General features: G+C 61.3%; 2 protein-coding genes across 2 annotated transcripts; both read left to right on the top strand.

Annotated features, from left to right (window-relative positions):
- Positions 1 to 5,529: 5,529 nt before the first annotated feature.
- On the top strand, positions 5,530 to 7,996 carry LOC136787821 (uncharacterized; the record flags this gene model as incomplete). Its single annotated transcript, XM_066985149.1, has 6 exons — positions 5,530 to 5,629; positions 5,705 to 5,808; positions 5,863 to 5,944; positions 6,209 to 6,333; positions 6,610 to 7,929; positions 7,973 to 7,996. Coding segments are annotated over 6 exons (1,755 nt in total), but the record flags the coding sequence as incomplete, so codon positions are not given.
- An 80-nt stretch (positions 7,997 to 8,076) lies between these two features.
- LOC136787829 (mucin-3A-like) lies at positions 8,077 to 13,258 on the top strand. The gene is made up of 11 exons (XM_066985162.1): positions 8,077 to 9,784; positions 9,975 to 10,082; positions 10,197 to 10,324; positions 10,552 to 10,828; positions 10,915 to 10,983; positions 11,111 to 11,273; positions 11,352 to 11,507; positions 12,014 to 12,117; positions 12,221 to 12,276; positions 12,387 to 12,430; positions 12,535 to 13,258. The coding sequence occupies exons 1-10, from the start codon at positions 8,311 to 8,313 to the stop codon at positions 12,423 to 12,425; spliced, it is 2,574 nt and encodes an 857-aa protein (XP_066841263.1). The 5' UTR covers positions 8,077 to 8,310; the 3' UTR covers positions 12,426 to 12,430; positions 12,535 to 13,258.
- The last annotated feature ends 350 nt before the right edge of the window (positions 13,259 to 13,608 follow it).

Below are 13,608 nucleotides of genomic sequence, written 5' to 3'. Positions count from 1 at the left end.
TGTTTGGTCTTCCCAGCAGGTATCGGGGTGGTTGAAGTCCTCCAGGAGAACCAGGGAGACCGAGAGGTTGCTTGGAGCTGTCTGAAGAAGGCTTCATCTCCTCCTCTTCCTCATCTGGCGGCCGTGGTATCAACAGTGGATGTCTGCCCTTTAATCCATACCCGTGAGCTCTCAGTCTCCAGGAGGAACCAGAAACAATTTGGGAAGACCTGGCCGGGAGCGGAGAAGATCTGAGAGGAAGGAACCTGGGAAGACCCAAGAATCGATCCAGGAAGACCTGGCAGTGGTTGAAAATGGTCTGAGAAGACCCAATGGTGGTTGGAATCGATCTTGGAGGACCCAGCGATCATTGGAAACGAACTTGGAAGACCCAATGGTGGTTGGAACTGACCTGGGAAGACCTGGCCATGGTTGAAAATGGTCTGAGAAGACCCAATGATGGTTGGAATCGATCTTGGAGGACCCAACGATGGATGGAATCGATCCCAGGGGACACAATGATGTTTGGAATCAATCTGGGAGGACCCGAAGATGGTTGGAATTGATCTTAGGGGACCCAAAGATGGTTGGAAATGATCTTGGAGGACCCAGTGGTGGTTGAAAGTGATCTTGGAAGACCTGACCATGGCTGAAAATGGTCTGAGAAGACCCAACGATGGTTGGAAACAATCTTGGAGGATCCAGCTATCATTGGAAATGATCCTGGAGGACCCAACCATAGTTGGAATCGATCTTGGAGAACCTAACAATGGTTGGAAACAATCTCATGGGACCCAACCGTGGTTGGAAATCATCTTGGAGCACATACATTGTTAGAATCGATCTGGGAAAACCTGGCCATGGTTGAAAATGGTCTGAAAAGACCCAACAATGTTTGGAATTGATCTTGGGGGGCCCAATCATGATTGGAAGTGATCTTGGAGGCCCCAGCGATGGTAGGAATCAATCTTAGAAGACCCAACGATGGTTGGAATCGAAATTAGAGGACCCAACGATGGTTGGAATGATCTTGGAGGACCCAGCAATGACTGGAATTGATCTTGGGGGACACAACAATGGTTGGAAGTGATCTTGGGGGACACAAAGATGGTTGGAATCGATCTTGGAGAAACCAACGATGGTTGGACACGACCTGGGAAGACCCCACGATGGCTGGAATCAACCTACCATCCCCCAACCCCAACCCCCACTTCCCAATTTGGGTCAGATTCACCCCAAAAAGGAACAAACACCCCCTCCCCGGGACACCGCGATACCGCCAGAGCAACGATAACGGGGAGGGGAACATCGCGGTTGTCCCTGATAACGGGGAGGGGACTGTCACGTTTGTCCCCACGGTCATGGTGCCCACGATTGGTCCGGGCACGGCCCGTCCCCCAACCACCACCCACCCCGGGGATGAGCAGCTCCTCCCCGCAGAGGGGCAAAGTTCCCCACTGCCACTCCTGCCCCAGGCATGCCTCCGCACCGGGATGCTGCTGGCAGCGCCGCGGGGCTGGAGGGCACCAAGATGGGGTCTTGCACCCGGGCCTTCCTCCTCCTCTTCCTCCTCCTCCTCTACGGCATTGCAGCAGGTGAGTGGAACCTGTCCGAGGGGCACCAAAACGCAGCCATGGGGGCGGGAAGAGGCGGACTCCCCTGGGGCACCTCCTTGGGGTGCGTAGGGGAGGCTGAGGGGGGAATCGGCCTCTACGGCCTGAGGTGGCATCGTCCTGGCGGGGACAGCGACAGGACATTGGGGAGGGGGACAAGCACAGTGGGGAGGGTGATGGGGACATTGGGGACAGGGACAGGGACATTGGGGAGGGGGTGGGGACAAGGACAAGGATGGGGACACTCCACAGCCCCCCACTCCGTGGTGGTGGCACTGATGAGGCCCGGTGGAGGCCAGAAATCGGGCAGGGGAGGCCACAAGTCGGGGCAGTGTAGACGATGAACTGGGGCGGTGGAGGCCAGAACTGGGGCATCGGAGGCCAGAATTGGGGCAGTGGAGGCAAAAATTGGGGCAGCTGAGGCCAGAACTGGGGAAGTTGAGGCCACAAATGGGGCACTGGAGGCCAGAATTGGGACAGGGGAGGCCATGAATTTGGGCAGAAGAGACCACAAATTGGGACAGCAGAGGCCACGTCCTCCTGTGTTGCCTCCGCCCCACCCGTCCCATGGACGTGTGAACAGGAACAGGACAAGGGTCAGATGAAAGCGAAAGTGGGGGAGAGGCCGGGATGGGAACAGACACAGGCGAGGCCGGGAGGTACAAAGGGGAAAGGTGCGGGACGGGGCGGCCTCCACAGGGAGCTCAGTGACGTGGCCTCTACAACAAAAGGAAGCAGCACCACCGCAGAAGGGACTGACATAATTTCCGCAGTGACCTCCAGTATCTCCCCAGACACCACCAGCATCTCCCCAGAGACGTCCAGCACCACCCCAGTGACCACCAGCATCTTCACAGACACCTCCAGCACCACCCCAGTGACCACCAGCACCACCGCAGACACCTCCAGCACCTCCCCAGACACCTCAAACACCACCCCAGACACCTCCAGCATCTCCCCAGTGACCTCCAGCATCTCCCCAGTGACGTCCAGCACCACCCCAGTGACCACCAGCATCTTCACAGACACCTCCAGCACCACACCAGTGACCAACAGCACCACCGCAGACACCTCCAGCACCTCCCCAGACACCTCCAGCACCACCCCAGTGACCACCAGCACCACCGCAGACACCTCCAGCACCTCCCCAGACACCTCAAGCACCACCCCAGACACCTCCAGCACCTCCCCAGTGACCTCCAGCATCTCCCCAGTGACGTCCAGCACCTCCCCAGTGACCTCCAGCATCTCCCCAGTGACGTCCAGCACCACCCCAGTGACCACCAGCATCTTCACAGACACCTCCAGCACCACCCCAGTGACCACCAGCACCACCGCAGACACCTCCAGCACCTCCCCAGACACCTCCAGCACCACCCCAGTGACCACCAGCACCACCGCAGACACCTCCAGCACCTCCCCAGACACCTCAAGCACCACCCCAGACACCTCCAGCACCTCCCCAGTGACCTCCAGCATCTCCCCAGTGACGTCCAGCACCTCCCCAGTGACCTCCAGCATCTCCCCAGTGACGTCCAGCACCACCCCAGTGACCACCAGCATCTTCACAGACACCTCCAGCACCACCCCAGTGACCACCAGCACCACCGCAGACACCTCCAGCACCTCCCCAGACACCTCCAGCACCACCCCAGTGACCACCAGCACCACCGCAGACACCTCCAGCACCTCCCCAGACACCTCAAGCACCACCCCAGACACCTCCAGCATCTCCCCAGAGACGTCCAGCATCTCCCCAGTGACGTCCAGCACCACCCCAGTGACCACCAGCATCTTCACAGACACCTCCAGCACCACCCCAGTGACCACCAGCACCACCGCAGACACCTCCAGCACCTCCCCAGACACCTCAAGCACCACCCCAGACACCTCCAGCATCTCCCCAGTGACCTCCAGCATCTCCCCAGTGACGTCCAGCACCACCCCAGTGACCACCAGCATCTTCACAGACACCTCCAGCACCACCCCAGTGACCACCAGCACCACCGCAGACACCTCCAGCACCTCCCCAGACACCTCAAGCACCACCCCAGACACCTCCAGCATCTCCCCAGTGACCTCCAGCATCTCCCCAGTGACGTCCAGCACCACCCCAGTGACCACCAGCATCTTCACAGACACCTCCAGCACCTCCCCAGACACCTCAAGCACCACCCCAGACACCTCCAGCATCTCCCCAGTGACCTCCAGCATCTCCCCAGTGACGTCCAGCACCACCCCAGTGACCACCAGCACCACCGCAGACACCTCCAGCACCTCCCCAGACACCTCAAGCACCACCCCAGACACCTCCAGCATCTCCCCAGTGACCTCCAGCATCTCCCCAGTGACGTCCAGCACCACCCCAGCGACCACCAGCATCTTCACAGACACCTCCAGCACCATCCCAGTGACCACCAGCACCACCGCAGACACCTCCAGCACCTCCCCAGACACCTCAAGCACCACCCCAGACACCTCCAGCATCTCCCCAGTGACCTCCAGCATCTCCCCAGTGACGTCCAGCACCACCCCAGTGACCACCAGCATCTTCACAGACACCTCCAGCACCACCCCAGTGACCACCAGCACCACCGCAGACACCTCCAGCACCTCCCCAGACACCTCAAGCACCACCCCAGACACCTCCAGCATCTCCCCAGTGACCTCCAGCATCTCCCCAGTGACGTCCAGCACCACCCCAGTGACCACCAGCATCTTCACAGACACCTCCAGCACCACCCCAGTGACCACCAGCACCACCGCAGACACCTCCAGCACCTCCCCAGACACCTCAAGCACCACCCCAGACACCTCCAGCATCTCCCCAGAGACGTCCAGCATCTCCCCAGTGACGTCCAGCACCACCCCAGTGACCACCAGCATCTTCACAGACACCTCCAGCACCACCCCAGTGACCACCAGCACCACCGCAGACACCTCCAGCACCTCCCCAGACACCTCAAGCACCACCCCAGACACCTCCAGCATCTCCCCAGTGACCTCCAGCATCTCCCCAGTGACGTCCAGCACCACCCCAGTGACCACCAGCATCTTCACAGACACCTCCAGCACCACCCCAGTGACCACCAGCACCACCGCAGACACCTCCAGCACCTCCCCAGACACCTCAAGCACCACCCCAGACACCTCCAGCATCTCCCCAGTGACCTCCAGCATCTCCCCAGTGACGTCCAGCACCACCCCAGTGACCGCCAGCATCTTCACAGACACCTCCAGCACCACCCCAGTGACCACCAGCACCACCGCAGACACCTCCAGCACCTCCCCAGACACCTCAAGCACCACCCCAGACACCTCCAGCATCTCCCCAGTGACCTCCAGCATCTCCCCAGTGACGTCCAGCACCACCCCAGTGACCACCAGCATCTTCACAGACACCTCCAGCACCACCCCAGTGACCACCAGCACCACCGCAGACACCTCCAGCACCTCCCCAGACACCTCAAACACCACCCCAGACACCTCCAGCATCTCCCCAGTGACCTCCAGCATCTCCCCAGTGACGTCCAGCACCACCCCAGTGACCACCAGCATCTTCACAGACACCTCCAGCACCACCCCAGTGACCACCAGCACCACCGCAGACACCTCCAGCACCTCCCCAGACACCTCAAGCACCACCCCAGACACCTCCAGCATCTCCCCAGTGACCTCCAGCATCTCCCCAGTGACGTCCAGCACCACCCCAGTGACCACCAGCATCTTCACAGACACCTCCAGCACCACCCCAGTGACCACCAGCACCACCGCAGACACCTCCAGCACCTCCCCAGACACCTCAAGCACCACCCCAGACACCTCCAGCATCTCCCCAGTGACCTCCAGCATCTCCCCAGTGACGTCCAGCACCACCCCAGTGACCACCAGCATCTTCACAGACACCTCCAGCACCTCCCCAGTGACCTCCAGCATCTCTCCAGTGACCTCCAACATATCCCTGGAGACGTCCAGCACCTCCCCAGTGACCTCCAGCACCTCCCCAGAGACCACCAGCACCTCCACAGACACCTCCAGCATCTCCCCAGTGACCTCCAGCATCTCCCCAGTGACGTCCAGCACCACCCCAGTGACCACCAGCATCTTCACAGACACCTCCAGCACCACCCCAGTGACCACCAGCACCACCGCAGACACCTCCAGCACCTCCCCAGACACCTCAAGCACCACCCCAGACACCTCCAGCATCTCCCCAGTGACCTCCAGCATCTCCCCAGTGACGTCCAGCACCACCCCAGTGACCACCAGCATCTTCACAGACACCTCCAGCACCACCCCAGTGACCACCAGCACCACCGCAGACACCTCCAGCACCTCCCCAGACACCTCAAGCACCACCCCAGACACCTCCAGCATCTCCCCAGTGACCTCCAGCATCTCCCCAGTGACGTCCAGCACCACCCCAGTGACCACCAGCATCTTCACAGACACCTCCAGCACCACCCCAGTGACCACCAGCACCACCGCAGACACCTCCAGCACCTCCCCAGACACCTCAAACACCACCCCAGACACCTCCAGCATCTCCCCAGTGACCTCCAGCATCTCCCCAGTGACGTCCAGCACCACCCCAGTGACCACCAGCATCTTCACAGACACCTCCAGCACCACCCCAGTGACCACCAGCACCACCGCAGACACCTCCAGCACCTCCCCAGACACCTCAAGCACCACCCCAGACACCTCCAGCATCTCCCCAGTGACCTCCAGCATCTCCCCAGTGACGTCCAGCACCACCCCAGTGACCACCAGCATCTTCACAGACACCTCCAGCACCACCCCAGTGACCACCAGCACCACCGCAGACACCTCCAGCACCTCCCCAGACACCTCAAGCACCACCCCAGACACCTCCAGCATCTCCCCAGTGACCTCCAGCATCTCCCCAGTGACGTCCAGCACCACCCCAGTGACCACCAGCATCTTCACAGACACCTCCAGCACCTCCCCAGTGACCTCCAGCATCTCTCCAGTGACCTCCAACATATCCCTGGAGACGTCCAGCACCTCCCCAGTGACCTCCAGCACCTCCCCAGAGACCACCAGCACCTCCACAGACACCTCCAGCATCTCCCCAGTGACCTCCAGCATCTCCCCAGTGACGTCCACCATCTCCCCAGTGACCTCTAACACCTCCCCAGCCACCTCCAGCACCACCCCAGACACCTCCAGCATCTCCCCAGTGACCTCCAGCATCTCTCCAGTGACCTCCAACATATCCCCAGAGACGTCCAGCACCTCCCCAGTGACCTCCAGCACCTCCCCAGAGACCTCCAGCACCACCACAGACACCTCCAGCATCTCCCCAGTGACCTCCAGCACCTCCCCAGTGTCCTCCAGCACCGCCACAGACATGTCCAGCATCTTCACAGGCACCTCCAGCACCAGCCCAGTGACCACCAGCACCACCCCAGAGACCTCCAGCACCACCCCAGACACCTCCAGCACCTCCCCAGTGACCTCCATCATCTCTCCAGTGACCTCCAACATATCCCCAGAGACATCCAGCACCTCCCCAGTGACCTCCAGTACCTCCCCAGAGACCTCCAGCACCTCCACAGACACCTCCAGCACCTTCACAGACACCTCCAGCACCACCCCAGTGACCACCAGCACCACCCCAGAGACCTACAGCACCTCCCCAGACACCTCCAGCATCTCCCCAGTTACCTCCAGCATCTCTCCAGTGACCTCCAACATATCCCCAGAGACGTCCAGCATCTCCCCAGTGACCTCCAGCATCTCTCCAGTGAGCTCTAACACCTCCCCAGCCACCTCCAGCACCACCCCAGACACCTCCAGCACCTCCCCAGACACCTCCAGCATATCCCCAGTGACCTCCAGCATCTCTCCAGTGACCTCCAACATATCCCCAGAGACGTCCAGCATCTCCCCAGTGACCTCCAGCATCTCTCCAGTGACCTCCAGCACCTCCGCAGACACCTCCAGCATCTTCACAGACACCTCCAGCATGTCCCCAGTGACCTCCAGCATCTCTCCAGACACCTCCAGCATCTCCCCAGTGACCTTCAGCACCTCCCCAGTGTCCTCCAGCACCACCCCAGACACGTCCAGCATCTTCACAGACACCTCCAGCACCAGCCCAGTGACCTCCAGCACCATCCCAGGGACCTCCAGCACCTTCACAGACACCTCCAGCATCTTCACAGACACCTCCAGCATCTCCCCAGTGACCTCCAGCACCACCCCAGACACCTCCAGCATCTTCACAGACACCTCCAGCACCTCCCCAGTGACCTCCAGCATCTCTCCAGTGACCTCCAACATATCCCCGGAGACGTCCAGCACCTCCCCAGTGACCTCCAGCATCTCCCCAGACACCTCAAGCACCTCCACAGACACCTCCAGCATCTCCCCAGTGACCTCCAGCATCTCCCCAGTGACGTCCAGCACCACCCCAGTGACCACCAGCATCTTCACAGACACCTCCAGCACCTCCGCAGACACCTCCAGCATCTCCCCAGACACCTCCAGCATCTCCCCAGTGACCTCCAGCATCTCCCCAGTGACCTCCAGCATCTCTCCAGTGACCTCCAGCACCACCGCAGACACCTCCAGCATCTTCACAGACACCTCCAGCATCTCTCCAGTGACCTCCAGCACCACCGCAGACACCTCCAGCATCTTCACAGACACCTCCAGCACCACCCCAGTGACCTCCAACATCTCCCCAGACATGTCCAGCACCTCCCCAGACCCCTCCAGTACCATCCCAGTGACCTCCAGCACCTCCCCAGACACCTCCAGCACCTCCCCAGACACCTCCAGCATCTACCCAGTGACCTCCAGCACCTCCCCAGTGACCACCAGCACCTCTGCAGACACCCCCAGCACGACCCCAGACAGGTCCAGCACCTCCCCAGACACCTCCAGAATCTCCCCAGTGTCCTCCACCATCTCCCCAGTGACCTCCAGCACCACCCCAGACACCTCCAGCATCTCCCCAGTGACCTCCAGCACCTCCCCAGCCACCTCCACCATCTTCCCAGTGACCTCCAGCACCTCCCCAGACACATCCAGCATCTCCCCAGTGACCTCCAGCATCTCCCCAGTGACCTCCAGCACCTCCCCAGACACCTCCAGCACCTCCCCAGACATCTCAAGCACCTCCACAGACACCTCCAGCATGTCCCCAGTGACCTCCAGCACCTCTACAGTGACCTCCAGCACCTCCCCAGACATCTCAAGCACCTCCCCAGACACCTCAAGCATCTCCCGAGTGACCTCCAGCATCTCTCCGGTGACCTCCAGCACCACCACAGAGAGCTCCAGCACCACGGCAGACACCTCCAGCATCTCCCCAGTGACCTCTGGCACCTCCCCAGACACCTCCAGCATCTCCCCAGTGAGCTCCAGCATCTCCCCAGTGACCTTCAGCACCACCCCAGAGACCTCCAGCAGCATCCCAGTGATCTCCAGTACCATCCCAGGGACCTCCAGCATCTCCCCAGAGACCTCCAGTACTGTCCCAGTGAGCTCCAGCACCACCGTAGTGAGCTCCAGCACTGTCCCAGTGAGCTCGAGCACCATCCCAGTTAGCTCCAGCACCGTCCCAGTGAGCTCCAGCACCTCCCCAGATACCTCCAGCACCTCCCCAGTGACCTTAAGCACCTCCCCAGTGACCTCCGGCACCACCCCAGTGATCTCTAGCACCGTCCCACTGAACACCAGCATCGTCCCAGTGACTTCCAGCACCTCCCCAGTGAGCTCCAGCACCTCCCCAGTGACCTCCAGCACTTCCCCAGTGACCTCCAGCAGCATCCCAGTGACCTCCAGCACCTCCCCAGTGACCTCCAGCGTCTCCCCAGGGAGCTCCAGCACCGTCCCAGTGACCTCCACCACTATCCCAGGAACCACCAGTACAGCTCTAGTGACCCCCACCACCTCCCCAGTGACTGTCACCACCACCCCTGTAACCACCACCACCTCCCCAACGACCACAACCAGCACCATGACCAGTACCACGACGACCACAATGACCACCACCACCCCAATGACCACAACCACCACCACTACCACCACCCCAACGACCACAACCACCAGCACTACCACCACCCGAACAACTACCCCCACCACCCCCACCACCCCAACAACTACCCCCACCACCCCAACAACCACCACCACCCGAACGACCACCTCTGTTCCTCCAGGTCAGCCTCCATATCCTTCCTGTCCTCCCTCCTCTCGCCCTCCTCCCTCCTCCGCCCATCCTCCCTCCTCCGCCCATCCTCCCAGGCCTCCATCACTGCCCCTCGCCCCCATCCTCCTCGGGCTCTCCTCGTGGGACCCCGATGCCTGGGTGCCCCCCGAGGCGCTCCCTGACCTCCGCTCTCCCTGCAGTGGTCTGCCAGAATGGAGGCTACTACGACGATATCAAGTGCGTCTGCCCCTCTGACTTCTACGGCCCCTTGTGCGAGTTCTTCAGTGACTCCATCACCACCGAGATCCGTAAGTGCGGCCTCCCCCCAGCCCACGGCCTCCACCCTCCTTGACCTCCCCCCTGGCCAACGGCCTCTGCCCGGCCCCGGCCCCCCATGCTCACCGTCCTCCTGCCTCCCGCAGCCATCGAGGGGACGATTGTGGCCAACGTGGAGCTGGTGGTGACCGTCACCAACTTTGACTACACGGAGGAGCTGCAGGACCCCCGCTCGGAGGCCTACGAGAACTTTGAGAAGCAATTCCGGCAGGAGGTGAGGCCTGGGACCACGAGGGGAGGCTGGGCCCCGTGAGGTGAGGCTGGGAACCCGAGGGGAGGCTGGGAGCTCAAGGGGAGACCAGGGTGCACAAGGGGAGTTTGGGAGCACAACAGGAGACCGGGAGTGAGAGGGGAGGGTGGGAGTGAGAGGGGAGGCCAGGCCCGGTGAAGGGAGGCCAGGCCGCACCAGACCCATCCTCATGGCACCCGTCGCCCTGGCAGATGGCCAAGATCTACAGCTCTGTGCCTGGCTACGAGGGCGTGAAGATCCTCCGCATTGTGCCGGCGGCCTCCAACAGGCGGGGAGCCCGGGTGCGCAGGGCTGGGGGAGACTCCGCGTCCTCCCCTGTGGGCACTGGGCTCAACGTGGACCACGAGGTCATCTTCAGAACCACCGCCAGCCCCAACCTGACTGAGGAGTTCCAGAACAAGACGAAGGAGCTGGTGCAGAAGCTTCAGGAGACTGCCGACAGCCAGGGCGACTGCAAAAACGACTCCTGTGGGTGTCCCGTCCTTCCCCCTCACCCCGCGACCCCTCGGGGAGGCCCCAGGGAAGGTTCCCTGACAGCCTCTCTCTCCCCGCAGCCATCGTCTGCTTCAAGGTGCCACCCAGTCCCATCATCAAGAACATGACGAAGTCCACTTCATTTGACGGTGAGGCCTGGGTGGCCAGGGTGCCCCCACGGACCCCCATATGCATCCCCTGAACCCCCTATGCACCCCACCAGCCCCTATACACCCCACCACCCCATTTGACCCTCCTTCCGTGCCCCCTCCTCAGCACTGTGCCAGCAGCGGGCGCCCGTCGGCTACCAGGACTACTACTACGCGCAGAACATGAGCAACATCATCCGCTGCGTCACCAACTGCACGGCCAACACGCCCGGCACCATCGACTGCCACCATGGCGAGTGCCGCGTCACCCGCGCCGGGCCACAGTGCTTGTGAGTGACACCACGCGTCCCCCTGCATGCCCCCTGACCCCCTGGGAGCACCGGCCTGACCTTTCCTTGTCCTTGCAGCTGCCGGGATGAATCGCTCTACTGGTACACGGGCACCCGGTGCTCTGGGCGCGTCAGCAAGGTGGCCACCGGGTTGGGGGTGGTGATTACGGTGCTGCTCGTCGCCTGCATTGCCCTTGCTGTGCTGCTGGTGATACGGAAGAAGGGCAGGAAGAGGTAGAGGGGCAGGGATGGTTGGGGTGGATTGGATTGGGTTGGTTGGGTTGGGTTGAGGTGAGTTGGGTTGGGGTGGTTTGGTTAGGATGGGTTGGGTTGGTTAGGTTGGGTTTAGTAGGGTTGGGTTTAGTAGGGCTGAATGATTTGGGGTCTTTTGGGTTGGTTGGATTGGGGTGGTATGGGTTGGATGGGATGGGTCGGGTTGGGTTTAGTTGGGTTGGCTGGTTTGGGGTCTTCTGGGTTGGTTGGGTTGGGGTGGTTTGGGATGAGTTGGGTTAGGTTGGATGGGTTGGGTTGGTTGGGTTGGGTTTAATTGGGTTGGATGGTCTGGGGTCTTTTGGGTTGATTGGTTGGTGACGGACACGTGGGCTGGTGGCAGACACCTGGTCTTGGTTTGGGTTCCGAATGGGGTTGTTGGTGGACATCTGGGCAGGCTTGGGGGGGTGTGGGACAGCCCCCTCCTCTGTCCTTCTGCCCCCTCTGAGCCCCCTGGCGCTGCCCCCCAGGAACACTTCGGCCACCGTTGAGGAGAGCTGGTACGAGAACGATGGCGGCACCTGGACGGCATCCGACGGCTTCGTCCTCAGCAACATCAACGCCACCGACCCAGGTCGGGAGGGCTCTGGGGGGCAGGACTGGGGGGGTGGTGGGACCACAGCTGCTCCCCCAGCCCCACCCCTCACCCCATCGCCCCCCACCCATGTCCCCAACAGGCGGCAGCCTACGGAGCTTCACGGCCTCGCTGGAACGGGTGAACACTGACATCCTGGTGGGTGCTCCCCCAGACCCGTCCCCCCCCTGCACTCACCCCCTATCCCACAGCCCCCCCGGACCCATCTCACCTCCGTCCCCTTCTTTTTTCTCTCCACTCCCCCGCAGATGCAGATTGCCAGACCCTCACTGCGACCCCAGTTGTGACCCAGGTATGTGGGGCAGGGGAATGTGGGGTGGGAACACAGGGTGTGGGGCTGGGGTGGGGTCAGGGGGATGTGGGAGCCAAGAATCTTCTCAATGCTTCTCCTCCAAGGTCTTCGCTGGCCCCTCCTCACCTCATTGCCCACCAGGACCTCCAGGACCTTCTCAATGACGCTGATTCCAAGGACTACGTTGCTTCCTCCTCACCTCGGTGCCCATCAGGACCTCCAGGACCTTCTCAATGATGCTGATTCCAAGGACAATGTTGCCTCCTGCTCACCTCAGTGCCCACCAGCACTTCCAGGACCCTCTCGACGACGCTGATTCCAAGGAAAACGTTGCCTCCTGCTGACCTTGGTGCCCACCAGAACTTCCAGTACCTTCTCAACAATGGTGCTTCCAAGCTCGTCGTTAGCTCCTGCTCACCACGGTGCCCACGGGAGTAATCTGGGAAGAACCATATGGGCTGGGAACAATTTTGGAAGACTCGGCCAGGGGTCAACCTGGGGAGACCCAACCGGGAGACCTAACTACAACTGGAAATGCTCTTGGAATCACAACCCAGCCATGACTCAAAATGCTCTTGGAAGACCCAGCCACGGCTGGAAATGCTCTTTGAAGGCCCAACCATGGCTGGAAGCAATCTGTAGGACCCTGGTAGAGCTGGAAGTGGCCCAGGACAGCCCAGCAGTGACTGGAAATGGGCTTGGCAGGACCCGGGCATGTGTTTTTGCTCTGCGAGGAGGAGGAAAGACCTGTGTTTGCAGATCCTGGCAGTGGGGGACAGGACTCCCGGCCAGTGCTTGCCCATTCAATTTAGGGGTGGGCAATCCCAATAAAAATTCTGTGCATCCGAATAAAAATTCTGCTGCTGCCTCCGGCCCCACACCAGCCACGGTCACAAGGGATATTGGGGCCGGGGTGGGAACCGGCCAACCACGGTCCCATTGTGGCTTCAACTGGTGGGGTCCATCTAGGTCCTTCTGGGGGGTCTCCACCAGTGCTGGGGGCCACCAGAACCCACAAATCCTCAGCTCCCGGTCCCAAATTTGGGTGAGACTCACCCCAAATCTCCCTAGCCCTACAGGTCCTAGAAGGATCATCAAATGCCCCCAGCCCTACAGGTCCTGGCAGCTCCCTGGGCACCAGTAAAGCCTCATGGGAAGGTGACAGGGGCGACGGACAT

Source organism: Anser cygnoides, chromosome 31, assembly GCF_040182565.1.
Source record: "Anser cygnoides isolate HZ-2024a breed goose chromosome 31, Taihu_goose_T2T_genome, whole genome shotgun sequence".
NCBI lineage: Eukaryota > Metazoa > Chordata > Aves > Anseriformes > Anatidae > Anser > Anser cygnoides.
The sequence above is the reverse complement of the archived record's forward strand: the minus strand, read 5'-3'. Positions and strand labels throughout refer to the sequence as shown.

Coding starts and splice junctions, on each gene's coding strand:
- LOC136787829 (XM_066985162.1), top strand. CDS start 8,311: ATGTCCAGCACCTCCCCAGACCCCTCCAGTACCATCCCAGTGACCTCC. Junction 10,829..10,914: donor CGACTGCAAAAACGACTCCT/GTGGGTGTCCCG, acceptor CTCTCCCCGCAG/CCATCGTCTGCTTCAAGGTG. Junction 12,277..12,386: donor GGGTGAACACTGACATCCTG/GTGGGTGCTCCC, acceptor ACTCCCCCGCAG/ATGCAGATTGCCAGACCCTC.